We start from the raw sequence: 26,472 nt of genomic DNA, 5'->3' as shown, positions 1-26,472 counted from the left end.
TTACATTTATTGGTCCTAAAATGTGTAATACTTTACTAACTATACTATAGTAACGTTTTATTTCTTATTTAACTACTTCAGGCTTAACCACACCTATAGACAGCTACTACGTGAAAACGAAAGTCTTCAGAGTGACCACAAAAACATAAAGACTTCATTAAACAATGGAAAACTGGAGCAGACTCGGTTAGAAGCTGAATTCTCAAAACTAAAAGAAAAGTATCAGAAGTCGGATATTACAGTCACAAGTCTCACCAACCAGTGTGAGGTGAGCAGTGGATTTACTGTATTGTTTCCAAAAATTTATATCCTAACTGGGCAATCCTCACCCATGTATCCTATACAGGGGCGGTCTTGGCATTTCTGGGGCCCCAAGCGAAGTTATGTCTGCCCCCCCCTCGTCACGCGTTCCAAAACAATAGACCGCTGTGTGTTGCCCCCAGTAGTATATACCCCTTGTGCGCTACCGCCAGTAATATATACTCCTTGTGTGCTGCCCCCAATAGTATATACCCCTTGTTTGATTCCCCCAGTAGTATATAGACCCCTGTGTGTTCCCCCAGTTAATATAGCCCCCCCCGTGTGCTCCCCAGAAGTAAATAGACCTCCTGTGTGCTCCCCCACTTGGACATAGACCTCCTGTGTGCTCCCCCAGTTGTGTATATACCCCCTGTGTGCTCCCCCACTAGCATATAGGCCCCCTGTGTGGTTCCCCCAGTAGTATATAGACCCCCTGTGTTCCTCACCAGTATTATATAGACCCCTTGTGTGCTGCCCCAGTAGTATATAGACCCCCTGTGTGCCCAACCAGTAGTATATAGCCCCCTGTGTGCTCCCCCAGTAGTATATAGCCCCCCTGTGTGCTCCCCCACTTGGATATAGACCCCCTGTGTGCTGCCCCCAGTAGTATATAGACCCCTCTGTGAAGCCCCAGTAGTTTATAGCACCCCTGTGTGCTCCCCCTGTTATATAGCCCCCTGTGTGCTCCCCCCATTTATATAGACCCCCGATGTGCGCTCCCCCAGTTAAACAGACCCCTGTGTGCTCCCCCTCCCATATAGTATATAACACAATAAAACAAACACTTATACTCACCTGGGTCCGGGCGTCTCCTCTTCTCTTTACTCTTGTGGCCGCAGGAAGGGTTTTCCCTGCGATCACAAGAGACCGCACTCCCCTTGTCCTGGCGCCGATGCTCCAGTGATGTCACTGGAGCGCCGGCACCACAAGGACAAAGCTGCCACTTGTGACCGCAGGGAAAACCCTTCCTGCTGCCACAAGAATGACTGACAGGAAGGGAGCCAATGTCTCCCGCCCTGTCAGTGCTGCTGCATGTAACTAGGAGCGCTCATTACGAGTGCTCATAGTTACAGTTCAGATGGCAGAAGCGAGCGGGGCAGCGACCCTGTCCAGCGATCTTAAGCACAAGAGCGGGGCGTGGGGGCCCCCCTGGATGTTGGGGGCCCCAAGCGATCGCTTGGGGTGCTTGGTGCCAAAGGCCGCCACTGACCCTATAAGGTCATATGGGCCAAATAGAAGGGGCAACAAATATGCCTGATATGGTGTACTGGGTAATTGTGCACTGATTCCAATTTTTACTTACCTTCTGTGGGGCCCATAGCAAAGAAGAGATGGGAAAAGGAAATTTTCGGGTCATCATTATGGTATTTTTAAAAAAATTCCAAAATATTTTGAATACTTAAAAATTTTCTTTGTTTTTGTCATTTTTATGTTGTACATAACTTTTCTTCTCTGCAGCTTTTACGGCAAGTAAAAGGAAACCTTGAAGAGGAGAACAGACATTTGATGGGCCAGAACCAAATATTAGCATTACAGAACAAGACTTTACTAGATCAGAATATGGAAAGCAAAGATTTTTATCAAGTTGAACAAAGACAATATATGTAAGTGAATGTACTGAGTCACATGGGTCAGATCTATCAATCCATGTGACACCAGAACTGTGTGGTTTTACCCATAGCAGCCAATCACAGCTCAGCTTTCCTTTCTTAAAAAGCTCTGGTAAAACAAAAGCTGAGATGTGACTGGTTGATGTGGCCAAAACCAGAGAGTTTTTAACGATCGTTGGTGGTTTCAGCACCCGGATTCCCACCGACATCTCAAAAGTTTTCAGACATTTTCCCTTAAATTATGCAATGATTTTGCTATTGTTAATATATTTTTATATGTTTTCAGGGATAAAATAAATGAGCTCAGACGGCAGAAGGAAAAATTGGAAGAAAAAATCATGGATCAATATAAATTCTATGAGCCATCTCCTCCAAGAAGGTAAGTTATACAATATTTTATAGGAATATGGTACATGGTGAGTTAATTTACCAGTCTATTTTTTTTTTTAAATTGTATGTAGGACATAAGTTATATAACATTTGCATAGACCTTAGTGCATGACACACTCGAAGGAAATTAATATCTTGTAAATAGCTCAGTTCTCTACCCCCAAAGGAGAGGTAATTGGATAACCTTAAAGATGAGGAAGCTAATCAAGTCTAAGAAGGATGTAAGCCGTGAACATCTGAGATCTCTTACTCTTCCGCCTTCTCGATCGGAGTCTGGTGAAGGATTCTTACAGCTACCTCTGCAGGACAGCCAGGACAGCTCTTCTGTTGGCTCCAATTCTCTAGAGGACGGACATCCCCTTGGAGCCAAAAAGAGCAGCAGTGAGTACTGTGTTATATTATCCTCATGGGGTTTTTTATTGCTTAATATTGGAGGGTATGAAGATCAGTGATGTTGTAATACTTAAATTCTGTGCTGGAAATGTTTCCACCATCTCCACTGTATTGTCTTTTGAGAGTCCTCTGTATAAACAGATGTATTTTTGGTGATACATTTCTCATACTGAATGTTTCTTTGCGGCAAATCCTCACTTAACTGTAATTTGTTTTTGGTGACCATTGCCATCAACATGACTTCTACTCTGTAAATATTTTCTTCACTGGGTCATACTATGGAAACATTTATTTCTGTACAAAATAGGGCCAACAGTCATCATAGGGTTTGGCCACTTTATAGTAAAATAGTTCAGTGTACAGTATTAGTAAGTGTACTCACTGCACTTACTGACAGCAGCTCCCTATGTACCTTATAGAGCTAAAATTAGACTCCTCTCTTCCAGGTTGTGCTGCCCTGCTCTGTGGTGAGTCTGTCCATAAGATGGCCCACATGGAGATGCATGTGACCATGCCCACCCCCTAGTTTCACCACTGAGCCTGTATGGAGGACCCTGGGGGCGTGGTATGGTCACATGCTCCTCCATGTCGGCCATCTTATGGACAGACTGGCCACAGAGCAGGGCAGCACAGCCTGGAGGGTGGGAGCCTGATTTTAGCTCTATGAGGAACATAGGGAGCGGCTGTCAGTATATATAGTGAGTACACTGACTAATACAGTACACTGAACAATTTTACTATAAAGTGGCCAACTCCTTTAAGTTTATTGTTTGTCAATGTTTGGCGACCTCTTTGAATAGAGCCCTAACCACACATGTGCAGTGTGCAACCTTCTTCTAGTACAGAGTAAAAAACGAGGTTATGCTAGGAAGTCTTCAAAACCATCAGAAGAAGAGTAAAGAACAGATGGGAACAAATAAGAACTATGGTGCCTAATGAATTTTTAACAGGAATAATATATTTCAAAGGGGGGGGGGGGTCAATACTGCATATCTCAGCCCTGTTTACAGATTTTCTATCTGTCCTCTCCTGCACGGTTTATTTCCATTGTCTGTGGTAAAGTTCACCTTCCTCAAATCTTCCTTCACATCCTATAATTACACAAGGTATTGGTGTAATTATATTTAAAGGGATTTCTGGTTGGTAAATTCATTAAAGGCTGGGCCTGGCATACAAAAAAAACGTTGGCACTCCAGAGGCCTGCGCCAAAAGTACTGTAATGATGTTGCATGCACTGATTTTAGCGGTGTCATATGTGTAGGATGGGATCGCTGAGGCGGTGACTGGATGCAGTGTCTCTTGTATGTGACATCATATCAGCACTTTTGGCAGGGGGCAACAAAGTGGAGCTGAGTTTAAGGGCAAGTGCATTTTTTAAAATTACTATTATGCAGGTCTCAACCTATAAGGCTTTTTTAACTACTGGAAACCCCCTTTAAAAACTTCCAGACCATATCTATATCTCTTTGGAGCTTGATTCTTTACATATTTTGTGTAATTGAGAGACCATAACACCCTAACATATAAGATCTTGATGGATTTCACAGATGGAAGATTAGAAAGCTTTCTGCAATACATAATAGTTGTAGAAACATAAGGAACAAGGGCAAGGAATACGTTTGTTACCCTGACTTGAAGTTAAGGTCCACCTTTTATCATCATAATATTTTATGTCCAAAATTTAGCAGTAATTAAAAGAGTTATGTGGTATCATAAAGTTTTTGCTCGGGGTGTGGTAAAAATAAGTGATACTCACCTACCCCAGTACCCCAGCAGATCCTGTTTCAGCACTTTCCTTTGTCACTGCTTGTTCCTCATTCCAAGACGAGCCATCTCAGCAGGACTTGCCTGCCCGGCCAATCACTGGGCACAGTGTTCAATGATTGGCTAAGACATCTCATCACAGAAGCAGGTACTTCTGGTGATGACAGGAGGACCAGAAGATGCTGGAATGGGAGCTGTGGGGGATTAGAATCAGTGAGTATAACTAATTTAGTATTTTTACCGTGCCCCCAGAAAAAATAAATATATATTTAATAGTGGAAAACCCCTTAATATTTTAAGATATTTTTATGGTGGTCAGATCTCTCTTTCCAGATGTCACTGTCAGCCTCCATCTAATGGCATTTAATGGAGATTATTGGTGGATAATATGCCCACTGATACCTGTAAAAAAAAGCCGTAAAATACTAGAAAGGTAGCTTTAAGCAACATTTCCAGTTATATCAACCTAAAAAAGAATTTAACTTAAGGCCCAATGGCTCCATATACACTGATACATGACTACTTCCAATATATGTTTTGTGTCTTTTGTACTCAAACTTCTTGAATTATGGAAAGCTTTGCATACTGTAAGATATGGGGAAAAATGTTTAATTTTAGGAAACATTTTTTCAGCAAACTATTTGTATGGTCCTAGATGTCAGTGTCACATGTCATACCCATCATACACTGTGTAAGTCTCTTGTGTCTAGTCTTGCATGTTAAGCTGAGAATCAGACATGCTCATTTCTGTCTTTCGTTTCAGCATTTAACTTCCATGTGTTCTTCTCCCTTTTCCCTTTTCCCCTTTCATTTCTCTTTTTTCCCCCCGTTTCCTTGTTTTTGATTTTTTTCTTTCTTCCCATGCTATGACATAAGCACTGAAAAGACTGCCCTTTATGAGGAACAGACCGAAGGATAAGGACAAAATGAAGGCCCTCTACCGCCGCTCTGTGTGTAAGACATTAAAATGGTTCGGCTAGCTGTACTTGGCTTCCATCACTAATACCTCCAATAAGCTTATCCCGGACTGCGCTGTTTTTTCCTAACATGCCAAATGCAGGTCCTGCTGCCAAATACTGAGCACTTAAAGGGGAAACTACCTGAATTTGTATCCTATGATAAATAAATGGGGCTCTGAGATTCAGAATTTGCACCTCGGCCTAGTTGATTATCAATAATACAAGCCTGTTCAGAGCATTGGCTGAGCGGCAAAGCATACCAAGGGCCGTATGATAAGGCATGGTACATATTTGCCTCGGAGACTTCAAACCAAGCCTCTGTCGTAGAATCTATTAAAATAACTGGACAACACAGTTAAAATCCATTGAAATGACAGAAATCTGACAGACCCCTTTACAGTCAGAGGGGGCCTGTTGGGCTTTGTTGGTGTCTGTCGGCTCATGCCGCTGCTGAACGGATTTTCCAATGGATATATGAGCCTAACCTCAGTCATATACCTAAAACTAGTGAAAGTATTTAAGTGTATTCCTTACATAAGTATCATTCACAAGCTGAGTTTCTCATGGTGAACTTGGCATGAGAATATATTCTTCTTTTTACATCGGTTATTGGTAAAATTCAACAGGTTCAGGTCTATAGTGTTACTATCCCCTTCCCCCTATATGAAATAGTGCACAGCTACAAAATATTGCCTGTGCATTGATATAGTTTTACACTTCTTTTTTCTAAAGTGAAGGAAGTACCTGGTTGTAATATAGCACAGAGAAATATGAGATGGTGTAAATGAGTGTGTAATATCTGGCTTCAGAAAGGTTACATTGGATGAATCCATTCCCTGCACACAGCTGAGGAGACCATTTTGTAAGTTGAACCAGTGTTTGGCCAGCCAATGCAATGATATGAAATGTTCCTTGGGTACCTTAATTCTCATAATTTGGAGACACCATTTTTCTTCTGTACAATGGTTCAGCCCACAAAATAGCTTGCACCTCAGGGGTCTTGGAGGCAGGTCCATGCTAAGTTCATATCAATGAGCTTAGTTCTCCAAAAAAAAAGATGCATTTTACGAAGTGCCATCTTCAAGAATTTGTAGACCACAGAACCTGCACTGGCCATGGACCCTTTCATTGCTGAAAACAACCCTTGTGCTTCCAAAGAGATCGCCAGTGCCTTGTTGTTTAGCACTGGTTTCCCTTTCGATAGCGTAAGGTGCCTTTGTCACCTATACACAGTGGTGGTATCTGATTTGTGTGGGTTCAACCACTTGCCCTACAGAAGCCTTGGCTTGTTCTCATAGTAATATAGTGAGTTCCATGGTAAATTTTTGGCTAAGCCAGTATCTGACCAGCAAAATGACTGCCTCCACTGTGTGAAGGAAACCGTAACCACTTTGTGTTCTGCTTCTATCACCGCGCCATGTCATTTTTTATCATTTTTAAGCAACATAACTTGCCAGCAAGCTATGCTGCTCATCACTGCCGCAGTAGCATGGCAAGGAATACACAAGAAGTAATGTAAAAAAGGCCACATTTCCCGGAGACATCCGCTTACATTTACCATCCTTCACAAAATGCATGTCATAACCAAACTGGCTTTTGTGGACTTGTAGCTGTTTTGACCTACAATACGCTTCTAATGCTTTGGATGGCTGTCATAACAGAGCTGGCTATAGATGGCATGAGCAGTATCACGCTGATTCATTTGCTTTCATTTGCATCCCAGCCATGAATGACCTGGTCCAGTCCATGGTCCTGGCAGGTGGACAGTGGACAGGTAGTGCTGAGAATCTGGATGGTCCTGATGAAATTCCTACCGGCAAAAGGAGGAAAGATTTGGGAACTATGGCCTTCTCCACCACAGCGATCAACTTTTCAACAGCCAACCCATCTGCGGGCTTCAGAACCAAGCAGATACTTATAAGTAAAGGTATAAAAAAAAGTGTTTTTTTTTTCCATTTCTGTTTAGTCAGTATAAATGGGTCAAGAAACTAATGTGGTTGACAGACTTATCTCATATCCCTGCCAGATTTAGCCACAGAGCTAATATCACTGTGCCAAGTTGTATAGTTTTATAGTCACAGAAATGTCCAAGGTTAATATCGTTAGATAAAGATTCTTCAAGAGTTTGCTACTTAGCGACGTCTATTAGAGGTGGCTTTTCTGTAAGTAAGTGCTCAAGAGATTATCAACTAAACAAGACCCAAATTTAAACAGCTGTTTCAGTGTTCAGACTCCATTTAAACCACATTGAGTATATGGGATCATGATGAGGTATGTTCTACCATGTAGCCCTCTCCATAACCCAACAAATTTTAGAAAGGCAACAAGAGATGTAAAGCCAATTATTGAGTCGTACTGCATTTACTACAGTACATCTCAAACTTCCACCAACAATGGCACTAGGGTGAACCCAGGGCCCTTGTTAATAAACGCTCCTCTACCACATAAGAGGACACCAATATTTTAGACAACCCATAGTATGTGGGGGAGGGGGTCTTGTTACTTTATGGTTCAGAAATTAGGCTTCTGTCCATGAATAACTATCTACTCTGCTTGGGTCGATGACAATGTGGTCAATACAACCACCATCACTGGGTTAGAGTGATAGCAATTCCATAGGAAGTGATAAAAATTGACATATGTATTCTGCTTTGTTTTACTTCCATACAAGTAGTATATTGTAAAATATAGGTATGGTCTGAAGTCTTTCTAACTTGCTGCTGGTTCTTCTAAGAAGAGTTTCTATTCCTGACTTGTAAGAATCTTCAGGAGATACAATAGTTCATTAGTGAAAATCACCCTGTCTCTCTCCAAACACCAACGCACATGTGCAGTGTTTCATCCTATAGCAAAGTCAGGTCTTTGGCAAGTCCTGGCAAAGACCCGACTGTCTATGGGACAAAACATTGCCTGTTTTACCTGATCATAGATGGACTTACTAAGGATATATGTGTAAAAGCTACTGGAGCAACTTGCTTCCTTTCCAATCTTTAGGAGATCAACATCATTGTCTCTGCGTTTTGTTTTTTAGATGGTGCATCCTATGAGGATATCAGTGGTCAAGGTGTCAGCGATGATTCTTATATGACAACAGCAGCTCTAGGTAACTATTCTTTTCGCAAACCTTTATGCATGATGACTTCTACTAATAGGGCATAATGCTTCTCTTATCCTGTTCTAATTTTATTGGTTAACCAACTGTGATCTTACTGTTTTAAGCAGACAAGCATCTTAGATTTTATTTCATTTTTAATCTATTTTATATACAGTCTAGTCTGAAAGACATTACTGTTGGTAACTTTTCAACACAGAAAGAAAATCCTGTGATGATTATTGGTTTAATATACCTAAAGCATTGCGTAAATACTGTGAGGGACTGTATCAAGACTGGAGTATCGCAAAACAGTCTTAGGTTAATTTCTGCTACCGATAGCTTTGGCAAGATAATTAAGAGGTGCTGTACCCAGTAGTGATGCCCCCTCTTGTGGACCCCCAGTAGTAATGACCCTGTGTGCTCCCCAGTAGTGATGATCTCCCTCTCATGTCCCCCAGTAGTAATAATTCCTCTCCTGTGCTCCTCAGTAGTGATGGCCCCTTTGTGTGCTACCCCAGTAGGGATGACCCCTCCCTCTGCCCCCAGTAGTGATGACCCCCTTTTTATACCACCCAGTAGTGATAATCCCCCTTCTGTACTCCCCAAAAGTAATAATTCCCCTTTATGTGCTCCCCAATAGTGATAATCTCCCTTTCTGTGCTTACCAGTAGTGATGATCCCCTCCTGTACACCCCAGAAGTAATGAACCCCTCTCTTGTGCACTCCAGTAGTGATAATCCCCCTCCTTTGCTCCCCAGTAGTGAAAATCCCCCTTCCTGTGCTCCCTAGTAGTGATAATCTCCTATCCTGTGCTCTCCAGTAGTGATAATACCCCTTCCTGTGCTCCCCAGTAGTAATGATCCCCTTCTACTCATTTCTCCAATGGACCCTATGCTGCTGTGTCCCCCTGGATGCTTCCTGGTATAGGCTACAGGCCAATCTAATGGAACAGAAATAACTAGCTGCTCCAGATCACTTCTCGATCGCAGGCCTAATGCAGCCTGTGGTCTAGAAGTGAGACACAGAGCAGAGAGCTGATCGCTCCCTGCTCTGTACCTCCTTTCAGCTGTTTATGTGCCCTTACAGGACACAGAGACAGCAGCAGTACAGAAGAAGGTAGTCTGGCAACAGATTGGAGTCCCTGCTTCTGTATGCGTATTACGTTGGGTGGTACACCATTAGGGTCCTATTCCATGGGCCGAGCAGGGCCCAATCAACGATGTAAACGAGCGTCAATCTGCTAGATCGGCACTTGTTTACTGGGCCTATTCCACGGCCCGACAATCGTTTAGCGAGGGCTGCAAGGACATGGTTACCGATATCCTTGCAGCCCTTGTTTCATACATTACCTGTCCAGGCGCAGGTCTTCTCCTTCTCCCGATCCCGCGCCGCAGCAGCTTCGGATCGGCCTGTCTGAACTCCTGATGGTCAGCTCAGACAGGCCGCTCCAAAGCTGCTGCTGCGCACAGGACCCGGGGAGAAGGAGAAGACCTGCAGCCTGGACAGATAATTTATGATGTTTTGAATCGTCGGTCACCCGCCGCGCACCGCTATTCCACATAGAGATGCGGGGGTGGCGACCGATGATTTTAGTTTTGAACCTAAATGAACAATCAGCCGATGACACGATCATCGGCTGATCGTTGTCTCTATTCCATGGAGCGATAATCGGCCGAATCGGATTAAGGCCCCTTACCGTAGTACACAATGGAAGATGTGCTGATTTTTCTGCTCTTGTAGTGCAGTGAGTGGTCATGCATATAATATATACATGGCTACTCACTGTCTACCCCCCCAGGTTGAAAGGTAACACCAAACAACACAAAACATTAAACATTTCCAGCAGGAATAGCAAAGGAATATAAGTTCTAAAAAAAAAGATGCACTAGAATGAATCTTTTACAGGTAATCCAAGATACAGATCCGTAAAGTTATATTACTGTGAATTAACATGTGTGTTGTGTCTAATTGTTTTTTCCTGTCTCGTCCCTCCTGTCCTCATTCTTCAGTACCACATTAAGCCCATCCACTTCTTCCTTCATTTCCCCCTTTTAAAGTGTTCTCCAGGGCTTCCTGTAATGAATTCTGGCTTTCTGTCCTTGTTCTGCTGGCAGCGGCATGCTGAGCCTGTGAAACAGTGCATGACTCCATTGCATTCTCTAATTAGAATGCTGAGATTGTATGTCGTCTGCTAAATGTTTGTACCATTGTCTCAATCTTTCATCTAGCTCCCAGGCCAGCCAGTCTTGATAGTGGCAGGACATCCTATAGTAATAGTAATAATAATGCTTCACTTCATGAAGTGACAGGTACAGTATGCTCTGTTGATTTAATTTTATTTATTACTTTTGTTAAAGGCCATGTTCACCTTTGCAACCATCTTTAACACATGAAAATATTTCTATGTATGTATGTCTCTATGGTAACAGACTACAAACTGTGTAGTCAGGTCCTGCAGTTAGCCTTCTTTTTATGTGTACCTTAAAGTGTACCTGTCATTAGAAAAAACTTTTGAGCGGTCGGGTCTGAGTGTTTAGACTGTGCCGGATCAGGAGATAATCATACTTCTCTCCCTGCTGTATCCGTTCAAAGTAGACGGCCCCATAGACTTGCATTTTGCAGTCATCCTAGTCACATAACACAGAGACGGACAAGAATGTGCTGCATGTGGACTTCTCCTGGCTTGTTTTCCTGATCGGTTGTGGTCTGAGTATTTAGACCCTGACGGGTGAAAACTTTTGTCATGTCTCTGTGACATGTGAAAAGTTTTTTTCTAATAACAGGTACGCTTTAAATTTTTCTGATATACATTTGGTCAGTTAGCAAGAAGTTGGGAACAGATGAATGGTAATATGATTACAGAATCAGACTACAGACAGTTTGTTGTCTGTTACTGTGGAAACCTACAATCTTCATGCGAGCTGATAATAATAGGAAAAATTTGTTGCAAAGTTGAACCTTTCCTTCACATTTTTGTCTGTTTATTTAAAAATTTATAACCTCTGTGTGTAACTTATCAAATTATCAATTGCCCCTGGAACTAAAATGAATGTTTCCAACATCAATATTACTTCATAAGTCCTTAAAGGGGTATTTCAGAAAAAAAATACTTTCCCCCTGCCCACAGGATAGGGGGAAAGTAGGAGATCATGGGGGTCCAACCTCTGTGAATAGGGGAAAAGTTAATTTTTCCTGGAATACCTCTTTAATGTATTTAGTAAATTTCTTATGGTAGTTCCTCACATTTAGTATTGTAACAAAACGTTGCTGTATGATGCAGTCTATAGCACATGGTGCATTTGTATTCCCACAATCTGAAAGCTCTGTGGTAATGTCTACTAATTTTTTCCACTGTAGGTCCAAGGAGCAGTCAGAGTAGATCTCAAAGTCACAGTAGTGGAGATTTCATCCAGCACCATGATAATGAAGTATGGTCCAACAGTAGTAGTCCGGTCCAGTATTATGGTAATCGCTTGAAAAAGTCTGCTATGTCCAGCCCCATGCTTAGACTGAAATCCTGTGATGGAATGGAAAGCTTGGCCCAGTCCAGGAGGAGGCTTGGATCTCCGGGTAGTGAGATGGTGTCTCTCAAACAGTTTTTAGAAGAAAGCAACAAGCTGACGGTGAGCCAGGTGAGTTGGTCAATGGGTTTCTCCAGAGTAGATGGTTCAAAAAAATAAGATGTGCCTTAGGATATATCTTTTATACAAGCAATTGTCTTAGCAATGAGGATGGACACAATTGACAGGCCCAGTCTTTAATATTTAGAAGTCAGAGGTTTCTAGAAAATATAGAAATACCTCATTTGTACGATAGTGCCAAGTGCATGGAGTCTGTATAGAGGCTACTAAAGTGTTGTTGGTATTTACTGTACTGTTGTATGCTGCAATGCTTCTAGGTCAGGACACTTTCTATTATTGCATCCAGTGGCCCTGTAGGAAATCAAAGGTATAGAGAGATACAATAGTGCCCCGTACACCTCTATGAGTTTATAAAATCCAGAGATTGTAGGGAACCATAACCTGATTGTGGGCAATCAGTCCTTAGGCCTTATTCACACGTCCCATAATCTACGGATCCATATTTCCGTATTCGAGTTAGTGCACATTGTTGTCTATTGGGCTATGCAAACAATCAGTAGATTATAAGGACGCAAACTAATGCTGAAAAAAAGGACATTTTTACGGACCCTCTCATAGAAATCAGTGGGATCCACTTTTTTTTACGGATTGTAACCTGTTTGACATATTTCCATAAAAAAAGATACGGATGAGTTATAATTGACATGTTAGAAAAAAAAATGGATTTAGAGAAATACGGATGCACTACATGTGCCCAATCCGTAATTTTTATTGGATTGTACGGGTGGATAGCGGGAGGAATCTACGGACTTGAAAAAAATACTGAACGTGTGCATAAGGCCTTAGGCTGTACTTTGCTCTGTACTTTCAGTTTAGGTTTGATTGTTGACTATTTTTGCTCTTGTGGCTGCTTATTTTTGTATTACATTTTGAACTACATTTCAGGAATAGTTGTCCAAGGCCAAGATGTAATGCCTTTCATTTGTTTTATTAGGTGAAGGTCAAAAATGTGGTGTCTTCCATTGGTTTTCTTAACAAATAAAAGTTAAAACTGTATGGTGCTCAAGTTTTTCTACTAGAACACCAATATCAATAATAATATCTGGGTAATAGAATAGCCTCCTCTATTGAATAACATTCCTGTTAATGGGTCAAAATCTATGGGCATTAAAGGTTACCCTCACAGCCCTCAGCGTGCTTTGTATTCGTGAACCAGCACATCTAAACTTTTTCAAGTTAAAGTCTTATTATTTTTATAGATTCGGTCTGGGAGCCAAGAAGATCTATTGGATGAAGTCATCAAAAGCTTATCTAGCTCTAGTGAATTAGCAGGATTACAATCCCCATCTCAGCTATCTCCTGCTCTATCATTGGGCGACAAAAAGACTGCAAAACCGGAACAGATTGTACAGCCAAGCTCTTACAAAGCTGAGGAAAATACAAGGTTTCTATTCCCTACAGGGATCAATGCTCAATCTTCAGAAGGAGATTCTGCCATAGGTCGAGGGACTATGTGCCAACAACAGCAGACAAAAGATGCCAAGCAATATGCCACCTTACCTCGTGCTAGCAGTGTCATTTCCACTGCGGAGGGTACCACTCGAAGGACGAGTATTCACGATTTTTTATCCAAAGACAATAGGTCACCTGTATCAGTTGATCCATCACCTACAAGCGAAGATGCCCCATCATTATTGAGTGAGTACCGTGCAGACAAGCAGTGTCCTACTATTCCCGCTCACAGACCCCCTCCTCGTCTAGTCGGCAGTGATCCTCAATGTTGCTCTGGGTGTGATGTAGTTCACTATAGTAAAAATATAGATAACACAGTTAGTATGTGTTACACATCACCGTGCATGCCTTTCCCATACCTTTCCCTAAACCCCGATTTGGTAAGTAGTATTAGTGGGCCACCGGTTGACGGAGCCATTGCATTTTCTACGGAAAGATCAGAATGCAGCAAGACGAAAAACGGCGCTGTGAGTAGATGTGATGGTTCCTCCCAGTGTTTAGAGAGAAATGACCCTGAGACGTCTTCACTCGTTTCTGAAGATAATCAAAGTATTTGGTATGAGTATGGCTGCGTGTGAAGAGGACCTATCCGTCATTAGACATATATATGAAATACAAAGACCGAGACTGCATGGAACAACGTGTGATGTTTTATAAGTGTTTCTATGTCATTGGTGTACGTGTATGACAGATAAAGTGATACTCAACTTATAATAGCAACAACTAGGTATATGGAATCTACCTCAGTTTTGTCTTTTTTTTATCAGGTTTTTAATTGATTTTAATGTTTAAATAAATTTATTTGGAGATTTTTGAACAAATGGTATTTTTTCATAAGATATTGTATAAATCTCATTTACTGCATACATAATATGCAACATATGTACCCAAAGAATAATGGAGGGGGAACTAACTGTTACAAACAATAAATGATGGAAGTGTGACTACAATGACACGTTGAGTACCACTGGTCTGTCTGTACCCTTGTATTGTGTATAAGTAATTGCATGTTAGGGCTGGTGCATGTCACAGTCCCTCCTAGACATAACAGCGGGGCCAATGTTATAGAAGGTATGGTCCGGAGCAACAAACAAAGGTTTTTGGCTGCTTACCATTTTACACAATGGGGGGAGATCAAACATGGTATAAATCAAACATGGTGTAAAGTGAAACTGGCTCAGTTGCCCCTAGCAACCAATCAGATTCCACCTTTCATTTTCTAAAGAGTTTGTGAGGAATGAAAAGTGGAATCTGATTGGTTGCCAGGGGCAACTGAGCCAGCTTCACTTTACACCATGTTTGATAAATCTCCCCCAATATTTCTTGTCATTTCAGTCCATGAGATACCAACACAAAACAAGATAATACTACCTCATACAAATCAAATTTAAATTTTTATTTTGACCAAATGTGATAAGTTTATTCCCTTGGAGAAGTTATTTGCACAGTGGGACATAGCTACAGTCCATAGGCACTATAGTCCATTGCGCTACTGTAAGGTGCCATACTGCTTCAGTATGGCATGTAGTGGAACATGTCATGAGTTTACTTATATGTCAAGTTGTCTCTGGCACCTATACTTAAAGCAAACCTGTCATACTCTCACAGACCACACTTAATGTAGAAGCTGTGTGAGAGGTCATGTGACCAAACTTCCATAGATCCTTAACATGTGACCCACTAGGAGTGGAAATACAGAGTGGTATTAACCCTTGAACATCCATAATAGCTCAGTGTATTTAATACCAGCAGTGTTTAGCAGTGACTTAAGCAAAATGACAGTGTATACAAGCTAACTCACAATACCCAGACACAGATTTGAAGGTCCGTACAAATGATTCAGTGATCTTCTGTGCAGCCCAGTCTGCAATTGATTTGGGCTGTGTGATAGCCCCCCCAGTCAGCCTATGTAAAAGGCCTTTATTAAGCAGCAAATCAAATATTATATGCCTGCTACTTAGTTTACATTAAATGGGCTGGGCATTGAATGTACACCTCCCCAGGGAAAGTGGCAATACTATAGGCTTTAAGACTTATACCCTTCCACTTTCTGGGTTGGGCACTCTGTGCCTGGCCCAAGGAACACTAACTGAGTAGGAGGCAAACAGGCTATGCCTCCTTCTCAGTACTTGGTTACCATGGTGTCCTATGCCAGAAAACTACATAAAGAGAGCAGAAACTATTAACGCTCGTTTGCTCCTCGTTCAAAAAAAGTACCGCAGCATTGACTTCCCCCCGCCAGCGCCATTCTATCCATGTGAGAAACTTAAAGCAAATGTAATGCTGGTACATTCACTTTAATTAATAAATTTTTTTGCCTTTTCCTGGATCAACACTATAGGGTAACAGGCTGAACTGGATGGACCTATAAACTATGTAATTATAGGAGGCAAATATTGTAGTAAACTGAGTCTGTCAGCAGCTTTGACTACAACACAAGTTCTATTTCAGTAAATGAAGCAGTGTTTTAGATGTTTGCATGGTAGGGGGCCAGGAGTATGTCTCTGCAGGACAACTGCCAAAGAGGCATCCATCTGTATTAGAGGGTAACCACCAATAAAGGGCCTTACAAATTCCGTTTTCTCTCTTCTAGGAGATCTATTTATTAGGGATGAGCGAACCTGGAGCATGCTCGAGTCGATCCAAACCGGAACTTTTGGCATTTGATTAGCGGTGGCTGCTGAACTTGGATAAAGCCCTAAGGCTATGTGGAAAACATGGATATAGTCATTGGCTGTATCCATGTTTTCCAGACAACCTTAGAGCTTTAGGTTACAAACCCACTTGGCGGGTCTGCAGCGAGTCTCCATGCTGCGTTTTTGCAGCGAGACTCGCTGCAGATCCCGGCCCTATACTTTTAATGGCAGACAAACACGCAGCAGGGATGTACATCCCTGCTGCGAGTTTGTTTGCAGCCCACCCCATTAACCCCCCGGCCGCCGGAGCTGATACTCCCCCTGATCCTGGCTCCGGCGGTTCCCGATGTCTTCAGCAAGCCGGAGCGGGGACCAGGTGAAGTATATGCTCCAGCCAGCCGCCCGCACGCCCCCCCGCAGCCCTGATGGCCCCCCCCCCCCCCCCCCCCGCAGCACCGATCGCACGCCCCCCCCCGCAGCACCGATCGAACGCCGCCCCGCAGCGCCGGCCGCTCGATCGCCCCCCGGCAGCACCGATCGCCCACCTGCAGCCCCCATCGGGGGGGGGGGGGGGGGGGGGCGATCGGGCGGCTGGGGCTGCAGGGGGGCGTGCGAGCGAACAGTGCTGCGGGAGGGGCGAGCGATCGGAGCTGCGGGGGGGGGGGGGCGATTGGGGGGGGAGGCGTGCGATCGGGCGGCCGGGGCTGCAGGCGGCTGGCTGGAGCATATACTTCACCTGGTCCCCGCTCCGGCTTGCTGAAGACATCGGGAACCGCCGGAGCCGGGATCAGGTGAAGTATCAGCTCCGGCGGCCGGGGGGATAATGGGGAGGGCTGCAGACAAACTCGCAGCAGGGATGTACATCCCTGCTGCGTGTTTGTCTGCCATTAAAAGTATAGGGCCGGGATCTGCAGCGAGTCTCGCTGCAAAAACGCAGCATGGAGACTCGCTGCAGACCCGCCAAGTGGGTTTGTAACCTTATCCAAGTTCAGCAGTCCCAGCTAATCAAATACCCAACGTTCGGGTTCGGATCGACTCGAACCCAAACCTGGTTTGCTCATCTCTATTGTTTATATGTTTTCTCAATTGTCACATTACAGAGTTTTTTCCTTTTAGCAATCTATGAATTTAGGCAGTCAAGAAATATGTCCGCTCCGTATCCAATCCCTTTAAGGAGTAATTTTCTCCCACTTATAGAGTAGTCTATACATTTCATGCTATTACGCTTCATTTGGGGGACATCTGATTATTATAGGTTTAGAGTTGTTCTATGTAACATGTATATGACATGTAAATGTATGACGGAGGAATCTATTCTAACATACATCTAGCTGATATGTGACCAATGCATGATATAGAGAATGTCTAAGGAAAATGCATGCGGCTCCTGTACCCAGTGGGGGAGATTTATCAGACATGGTGTAAAGTGGAACTGGCTCAGTTGCCCCTAGCAACCAATCAGATTCCACCTTTCATTCCTCACAGACTCTTTGGAAAATGAAAGGTGGAATCTGATTGGTTGCTAGGGGCAACTGAGCCAGTTTCACTTTACACCATGTCTGATAAATCTCCCCCTGTACCTTTATACTGCTTATCGTTTGCTTACATAGACGTGTGGTCTCACTAATAGAGGAACTGTGTTCAGTTACAACCAGTGCATATGATTGTTTGCCATTGCTCTCATTTATTAACATTTTTCATACCATGATTTTAAAATCTAGCATTTACATGAATACATTATAACGTATGTCTGTGTATGTTTTCTATGATGGTCTTGCAACAGCATATTTAACATTGCTAAATTTGAGGCTGGAAGGTAATGCTGGGACTTGCAGTTCAAGGGTCACACATTGCAGGCTACTCATAAAACCTGCCTAAAGTCATCACCCAGATATATCAATTCATTGCAAAGACTTTTCTGCATGCGGTATTCTGCTGCTTCATCATCTAAATATTCCATTCAGCAAAATCCATCCAGCAACTGGCAGAACAAATGGCTAAAATTTACTTTATATAGGATATCTCATGTTATTGAACAGGACATTGCACTATTGAGGGGGTTAGTTTTAACACCACTAGGGCAGTGTGCGCTATATAAATGAATGCACGCTATAAAAATACCATATGGGCCTAAAACAGAGCCAGGTTGGACCCTTTTTGTTTTGTTTTTTTGTTGCTTATCTATACAAAAAGATAGCAAAACCTAACAAATATGTAAAAAAAAAAAAAAAACTCTGAAAACCCAACCAGTTTCTAGATTGATTCAGATAGTACGCACCCCAAACATCTACCTTCTTCAAGCCCATAGATATTGAGTGGAGGTGGACATGCATACATGAGAACTGTTCCATTTAGAGGGGTTCCAGTACTTGGAACAATACTGATCCCACTATCCTGTGTATAGGTGATGAATGTTATGCTTAGCACAGTCCCTTAAAGAGATGGAATTATCTAATTCAGGACCTCCATCACCTGGCAAGGGCCTAGATTAGCTACTGTATATGGAACACATCCATAGATAACTACAGTGGCGCTTGAAAGCATGTGGACCCTTCATTTCTGCTTAATGTGACCTAAAACAGCCAATTCCTAAAAGTGGATGGAGAACCAAATCAAATAAAAGAGAAATATTGGACTAGGTCTTTTATTTATTGAGGAAAATTATCCAATATGACATATCTATAAGTGGCAAAAGTATGCAAACCTCCAGGATTAGTGATCATTTTAAAGGGCTTTCAATCAATAGAATGACAATCAGGTACGAGTGGGCAACCTGTTTACTTATGGTTCAGTCTCACATTGTGGTTGCTGCATGTGGCCCATACCACATCCCCCATGCAGTCACCAATATCCAGCAATGGTGTGCATGGTAGGACTGCAATGAGAGAGTCCCAATTCTCCAAAAAGAACGTTGCTGAACATCTGCAGTTTGCTAAAGGTCACCTGGACAAGCAAGAAGGCTATTGGAAAACCCTCATACCACCTGTCAAAGATGATGGTGGTAGTATAGTAGAGACCTGTTTTATTGCCTCTGGGCCAGGATGATTTGCCAATAAACAAGAAATGCTAAAATACTCAATGAAATTTTAAAGGAAAATGTCAGGACGTGGGTCATACGGCAAGACAAGGACCCCAAGCACACAAGTCGTTCTACTAAAGAACCGTTAAAGAAGAAGAAAGTTAAAATTTTGAAAAGGCCAAGTCAAGATCCTGCCTTTCCTGTGCACTATAGATTAGCACAACTCAAGGACATTGGATTACCGGTGGTTTAAGAAGTTGCATGCAGTCCTAGGAAGTCCTGGAGAACATGGACACAGCTTATGGCTCATCTCTACTGTGCACTTGTGGCCTGTTCACCATTTATTTTCTGCCAATAACACAGAAGCGTTTGACAGCCCCATAGAGAATAAACAGTGGGCGCACAGGCACAGTGAGCACTCCATTTATTGTGGGGTGACCTCCCTGTTATCAGCTTGTTATGAGCACTCCATTTATTGTGGGGTGACCTCCCTGTTATCAGCTTGTTATCTTCTATCCTATTGATTTGGCCTTCTTTATCTACTTTTAGTGTTTGTGTAAAAATCTGATTAAGTGTTAGGGTGCCTTCACACGTAACGGATCCTCAGCGGATTTCTTGCTGCGGATCCCTGCAGGATGGACATCCCGCTGTGAGTATGTGAGCAGCCCGCCCCGTTACCCCCCCGGCCGCCAGAGGGTATACTTCCCCTTCTCTGGCTTGCTTCGGGGCTCCGGCACGTCCCGCTTGGCCAATTAGTGCGCTGCCCTGCCGCAGCGCACTGATTGGCTGAGCGGGACGTGAAGACACCGGGAGCCCCGAAGCAAACCGGAGTGGGGAGAAGGTGATGTATATGCTCTGGCGACAGTAGGGTTAACGGGGTGGGCTGCGGACATACAGCGGGATGTCCATCCTGCTGTGAGTTTGTCTGCCCATAGAGTGTACTGGGCAAGGATCCGCAGCGGATCTCGCTGCAAATTCGCAGCGGGAAATCCGCTTCGGTTCCGTTACATGTGAACTTAGGTTCAACTTTTTTGCAGAAATATAGAATATTGGGAATGTTTCACAAACTCTAAGCATCACTCTAGATGTTGTCTCACCAGATCCCATAATCAGTGATTGGATTAGTAGACCTCCTAGAGCAGTACTGTTGGTAGCCATGCATAGCATGACTGCCTGATCCTCATTTTAGGGATTTCTTAGACAGATACCATACATCAGGAACCTCACCAGATCTAAGACTGAACTACAAGTCACAGCAATCCCTGTCAGCCACTGAAAAGCAATAGAATTACGGCTGCGTCTATGAGATATGGCAGGCTGAAGGTCATATTATTACTGCAAGCTTCTGTGCTTTTATAGACGTCCATATACTAAACTTACCTTTCTCCTACAGATGTGGAGGCAGCACCAGAAATCAGACTTTCAAAAAGCAGGTCTAGGGAGCAACCAATCCCTTAATTTAGTGACCCTGTTCAAGTGATATCCCAAGTGGTGAGTCCATTCCCCACATTGTAAATGGGGCCCTTCGAACCTCATTTACAAACAGCTTCCGACTACCGTGAGCCTTGGCTGACTGCTTTACCTTTCCTCATCTGCTTACCTGCATGCTTCTTATTGCCTCCCATATTACACAGCTAACATTTATGTCTCAATGTCCACTGAGGAAATTTTATATTTCTTCCTCTATGGACGCACTTATCGTGACTTTTTGGGAATGCAAATAGGTTTATTGTTTGAAATGGAAGAGTCTTTATTGTCTGGAAAATCTTCAGTTTATTGTTTTTATATTATTGTACAGCTTTATAGGCTAAACACACGTGTATTTGTATGATCATTTCTTTCTTGGACAGTTCAGGATTCTAGAATATCTGTCACATTGTAGAAGGTTTTCTAGAGATCTATAATCCTACATTTGTTGCCAAATGTAAGTGAATCCAGTTGTATCATAAAGGAAACCATTTTATGTTTCTTTTTACAGTGGTGCCTTGGATTACGAGCATAATTCATTCCGGGACTTTGCTTGTAATCCAAATCCACTCTTAAACCAAAGCAAACCTTTCAGTTCAGCACCCTCAAAATAATAATTTTCTATTCTGAATAACATGTAAAACAAATGAAACAAACATTCAGAAAGAGCTATGTCATATTAGAAGTTACTGTACAGTATACAATCAGCATGTGGAATATATTATATAGTAAGGGCATAAACCTTAAAATACAGCAGCAGTTTGTAGATACAGGATGGAACTGCAGATCCCCATAATGCAGTGGTGTAGTACAACAGGCTAGAATAGAGAAGCAGGGCTGCTGTCAGAGGTCTGTGTGGTCACATGACAGCAATGGGAAAGTGTGTGTGTGGGGGAGGGGGGGTGTTCAGCATGGACCAATCAGGAAGTGAGAATCCCAAAGCTGTGAAGGAGGACAGTGACAGAAACTTCTCTATACAGCAGTGTCAATAGCCAAGTGTAAGTGCAGCCACATCATATCAGCAGTGTGAATAGGTGAGTGTGAGTGCGGGCACATTATAGCTGAGTGTAAGTACGGGCATTGTAGCAGTACTGTTAATGGCTGAGTAGAAGTGCAGGAATAAAGAGGATGGGAAACACAAGGGCTGACAGATTTTCTATAGGCTTTTGTTACTGCTTTGGACAGTTCCTGTCTGGGACAGAGGTGGCAGCAGAGAGCACTGTGTCAGACCAAAAACACAACACCATTTCCTGCAGGACATTACACAGCTGATAAGTATGAAAAGACTTGAGATTTTTAAATAGAAGTAAATTCTAAATCTATATAATTTTCTGAAACCAGTTGATTTCAAAGAAAAAGATTTTTTGACGGAGTACCCCTTTAACTTTAGTCTTTTTAGAGATTGTCACTAGAATATTCTGTCTAGTCCTCATTATTAGTACAATACTCATTCTAATACCCCTAGATATTATGAAGCTCGTCTATAACCCCATTTCAGTAGTTGACCTCTGCGTCCTATTGCTTTCCTGTCTTCTGCTTTCTAAGATGTATCCTATTTGTATCAATCCCTTTGCTCTTCTTATATTTCTTCTCTTTTTCTCTCTATACTTTGAACTCAGAGCGAAAAGTGTCCTTCAGTTTGTCATTGCGAAGTTTTCATTTCTGAAGTTAACAAGATCGTTCATCATTGGAAATTCTAGAACCAGAACACTTAGTTGCGAGCGTTCAGCGGTAGAGCTGGAGATGACTGACACGTCCCTTCCTTGAATCAAGGAGTTTTGTCGGAGTGAAACGGAAATCCCCCACAATTCCTAGAGGAGTAATAAGAATTTTCTGCACTTTGCACTGGGGTAACGTTCTTCTGCCCTGCACAGGATGGAGCTGCCAGCACTCATGGAAAGTCAACTGTACTTGTGAATGAACCCAATATCTTCTGCGCCTTGAGTCACGCCAACTCACAAACATTGCACCAATGCTGGTTTATTAAGGGAAGAATATGGAGCTTTTTTTTGTTGCCAAATCCAAGCTTGCTGACTTACTCACTGCCTCCTGTATTGCATGGTAATGCATCTTCCAAGCATCCTTCAGTGTGGTTGATATGCCCAATACACATTTGTGTGCCAACTACCACCACAGATGCGCCCACGCTTTGAGATTCTCAGCACTTTTCTTTTACGCTGTAGCCTACCCACGTATATATGGGTACTATGCTGATAACATTGTGGAACCTTTTTCATTTTTACCCCCCCACCCATAACTGAGGGCTGCCCTAAAAGTGCCATCACGGTCATGGCACACATTGCCTGGTAGTATCATTATAAAGCGCTTTAAATACTGCGTAACAAGATAGTATTGTGTTTTTATTCTTGTAGTTCTTTGGACTTAGCTGGTGGACAATGTTACTGCACTGAAAACTGAGGATGATCAAATGGATTCTGATGTATGTTTGTCTGACAACCCCATTTCCTACTCACATATTCAGCTGATAGTGAATCGTCTTGGCAGATATCAATTTTTTGGGGTCTTTTGTTTTTTTTTTCATATATTGGCAATGCCACATTTTAATCTGGTGACTTTTTTGCTGTAAGGGGCTCGGCGTTCTTGGCCCCGGTTCAGTGAAGGGGTTAAAGGTAAGCGTGATTGTAATTTTGGATATGTGTTGAACTTTTCAGTACATTTTTTTTTTTGTGGCAACAACGATCCCCCCTCTCCCCCCCCCCTTCCTAATTTAAACTATTGTCTTAATATAATTATTTTCACTTGTATTTATCTATTATTCTTTTATGCAACTTAACAACGATTAACACACATGGGATGTTTTTCCGGTTTCTCGTTCTGTGTTATTAAACCATTTTCTTATATATTTTACTTGTATGGGATTTTGTTTCTTTGTGGCTGTTTTATGCTTTTTATGTTTTTCTATTCTGTGTCCAAAATGGTTCCTATAGCTTTCTGGGGAAATTATGAAACTAGACTAACATGTCATGTCTCACTGGTTCTTCATTGGTGTGCCCCCAGGATCATTTCCTCTGGTGGGCCCCAGATACCCCAGTCCGACACTGGACAGGATAATACATCAGGTCCTAGATGTCTGTCCTGTTGGGCAACCATATTGATACATGGCTATGTTCCCATATGTTTTATGTGAAAGATGTCTATCTTTTGATTGTAGGGTGAAAGAGGGATAGGTTCTGTAGTGGGCCACCCTTTTTAGGCTGTGTTTTTTTGTTCAATGCACTAGTACATCTGCATTTTTTAATTGAAGTAAAAACTATAAAATCCTGAATGTAGTCACTAGCTGACTACATTGGGGCCAGTCTGTGCACAGATATGTCAGTACCTGATTCTGACAGGGTGTCAACATATGGGTATGTGCACACTACGGAATCCAGGTGGATTCTGCTGCTTCTGCCCGCACGCATCTCCGCCCGGTGTTGGACATGGGTATCTGGGGCCTACCAGAGGAAATTAACCTGGGGGCCCACCAATGAAGAACCAGTGAGAAACGACCTGTCAGTCAGTCAGCCAGTGCTCTGGTAGGCCAGTCCGACACTCTCTCAGCCCGTGCCATAGACTTCATTCTATGCACAGGCAGATTCTGCCGTCTGTCCAAAGAATGAACAGGTTCATTCCTTGGGTGGATGGCGGAATCCACCTGTGCATAGAATGGAGTCTATGGCACAGGCGGAATCTGTGGTGGGTTTAAACACCCTGATTTTGTAGTGTGCACTTACCCTGTCTGTGTAGTGGACAGTAATAGCTGAGTTATCAGAGCACAATAGGGGAAGCAATAGGTGCTTGCCAAACAATTCTGTTCCCTATTGTTACCATTTATATGACCAGGTTGGAGCCCTTACTGATGTGTGTTTTATGTATTGTTCTTGATTTAAAAGTTATCCAAGATTAGCAAAAGCACAGCTCCTTTATTGCAAAACGAGCACCACCCCTGTGTGTAGTATTACAATTTACTATATTTACTTCAATGAAACTGAGCTGCAAAACCCACACCCAAACTGAGTGGTGCTGTTTCTGGAAGAAAGCGACCATGTTTTTCTAAGAGGTGGATTTGTGGTACATTTTAACTATTTTTTTTTTTAGAGTTACCTGTGAAGGCCCTGTACTTTACAATCAAAAACATCTTGGACTGTATAAGTCATGTACACAATGAACTACATGTTAATCAATGCAGCCATTTATACCAACAGGAAAATGCTGTGTCAGTCATCTAGCTGACAGATGCTAGATCATTCAGTTGTCTGACTGAACTCTTGGCAAATTAAGCATACATGGAGATCAAAGCAAGCACAACAAAACAAACTGAAGCCCCTGTACCTGGATAAATGATAAATCGATTGTTGTTTTTGCTGAAGTCTTGTGACCCTTTTATTGGGTAGTATAAGGGTAATATATTGACGGCCTATCGTAAGTATAGGTCAAACTGTGGCCTACAGGGTCATTATTTTTGGCCCACAGAGGAAATTAATTGATTCCCTAGAGCTGGCCTGCCGATAGGAGGACGCAACTAATTATAATATAGGTGATCCGGACAACTTTATGGGGAAGTATTAGGGGGTACTATAAAGAGAACTAATGCTGCAAGGGCTACAGAAGAGGGCATTTTGGGCACTATGGATGGGGAGATTGTACATAGGTGGGTAGGAGGTGGGGGTCAAGTACTGTGAATAGCCCAGAGTTCATGGTTCCTATTACTCCGCCACTGGCATCAGCCTCATTGTTGTGCGTACTTCCTGCTGTAAAGGAGCCAGCATAATAGGCCGCAACCTAGACATTCCCATATGATACCGAAACCATCAGGGGTGGCACATGAGCAGTGACATGGATGCTTCTCTGACAGTGCCATGAATGCTGCACAGGGTTCTGACTGTGTCAAGAACGCTGCACACACACTTCAATAAATATCAAGATTGGCCCACTGTCTATTTGAGTTTGTCACCCCTGGTATAGGTCAATTGTAAAGCTGAAAAAACCCACATAACTTTACAAGGAATTGGTTCAGTCAAAAATCCACAACCAATGTGCCAATTTTAAACACTGAACTTTCTAAACTTTGTACCAAAATAAAGACATTATAATTTCATTGGTCAATGTTTGGTTAAATGTTTTTTTTCAATGTCAATGTTTGGTCAAATGTTTTTAATAGCCCTTTCATGTTTCCTCCTGTGCAAATGGCAAGGTGTCTCCCCAGCCTGGCATCATCCCCAATCCCAGTGGTGCTCGTGATTGATATCATAATAACCATTGTGTTAGAAGAAGCAAGTGTACCTGAGGGGCTTGGGACATATAACTCCATGCAGACGTTGTCTTTGGTCAGAATTAAACCCAGGACCTGTGTGCTCCAAGCCAGCAGCTGCACGATGTGGCTGCAACATCAAGAAAATAGTGGTAGAAGAGAATAAAAAAGGCCACTGAAGTAGTTGCCGCATGTCCACCCGCATCCCAATAAAAATGTAACCCAGAAATTTCTTCATTAATCTCATTTGCTTTGTTTATACTGTATCTCATTGCGAAAACTGAGAAATACATACAAAAAACTTTCCATGCATATCCCAGATCATCCATGTCCCCTCTCCTCAGTGTCCTGTGTGGCTGTAGTAGAAATCTCCTACCACTACCATGTCTGCAGTAGGGGGTCCTTTTAGACCAGAAGATTTGTCAGCTGTGGAGGCCGCAAATGAGAGCGATCAGTGAGATCTGTGCTCGTTTGCAGCGCCTTCACACGGCACAAC

The 26,472-nt window shown here is 42.7% G+C and overlaps 1 protein-coding gene and 1 long non-coding RNA gene across 11 annotated transcripts in view; one reads left to right on the top strand and one right to left on the bottom strand.

Annotated features, from left to right (window-relative positions):
* CCDC88A (coiled-coil domain containing 88A) overlaps positions 1–24,323 on the top strand; it is a 149,372-nt gene extending 125,049 nt beyond the window's left edge. For 5 of the 10 annotated variants that reach the window (XM_069955184.1, XM_069955191.1, XM_069955190.1 and 2 more), the window contains 10 exons: positions 82–268; positions 1,759–1,904; positions 2,197–2,289; positions 2,467–2,681; positions 5,334–5,411; positions 7,140–7,343; positions 8,448–8,519; positions 10,739–10,819; positions 11,868–12,142; positions 13,351–14,476. In XM_069955184.1, coding sequence (XP_069811285.1) covers positions 82–268; positions 1,759–1,904; positions 2,197–2,289; positions 2,467–2,681; positions 5,334–5,411; positions 7,140–7,343; positions 8,448–8,519; positions 10,739–10,819; positions 11,868–12,142; positions 13,351–14,181 — 2,182 coding nt within the window. In that variant the 3' untranslated portion in view covers positions 14,182–14,476. Of the gene's footprint in view, positions 1–81; positions 269–1,758; positions 1,905–2,196; positions 2,290–2,466; positions 2,682–5,333; positions 5,412–7,139; positions 7,344–8,447; positions 8,520–10,738; positions 10,820–11,867; positions 12,143–13,350; positions 14,478–20,651; positions 20,750–22,344 lie in introns of those variants that run through there. The other 5 variants (XM_069955193.1, XM_069955192.1, XM_069955194.1 and 2 more) reach the window with 5 other exon arrangements.
* Positions 10,091–14,784, bottom strand: LOC138774391 (uncharacterized). The gene is made up of 3 exons (XR_011360304.1): positions 14,716–14,784; positions 13,652–13,895; positions 10,091–12,442 (listed from the first exon to the last, which is right to left on the bottom strand). It is a non-coding gene; the product is annotated as an uncharacterized lncRNA (long non-coding RNA).
* Positions 24,324–26,472: the final 2,149 nt, after the last annotated feature.

Source organism: Dendropsophus ebraccatus, chromosome 15 (assembly GCF_027789765.1).
Source record: "Dendropsophus ebraccatus isolate aDenEbr1 chromosome 15, aDenEbr1.pat, whole genome shotgun sequence".
NCBI classification, from domain to species: domain Eukaryota; kingdom Metazoa; phylum Chordata; class Amphibia; order Anura; family Hylidae; genus Dendropsophus; species Dendropsophus ebraccatus.
Note: the sequence above shows the minus strand (reverse complement) of the source record. Positions and strands in the feature narration are given on the sequence as shown.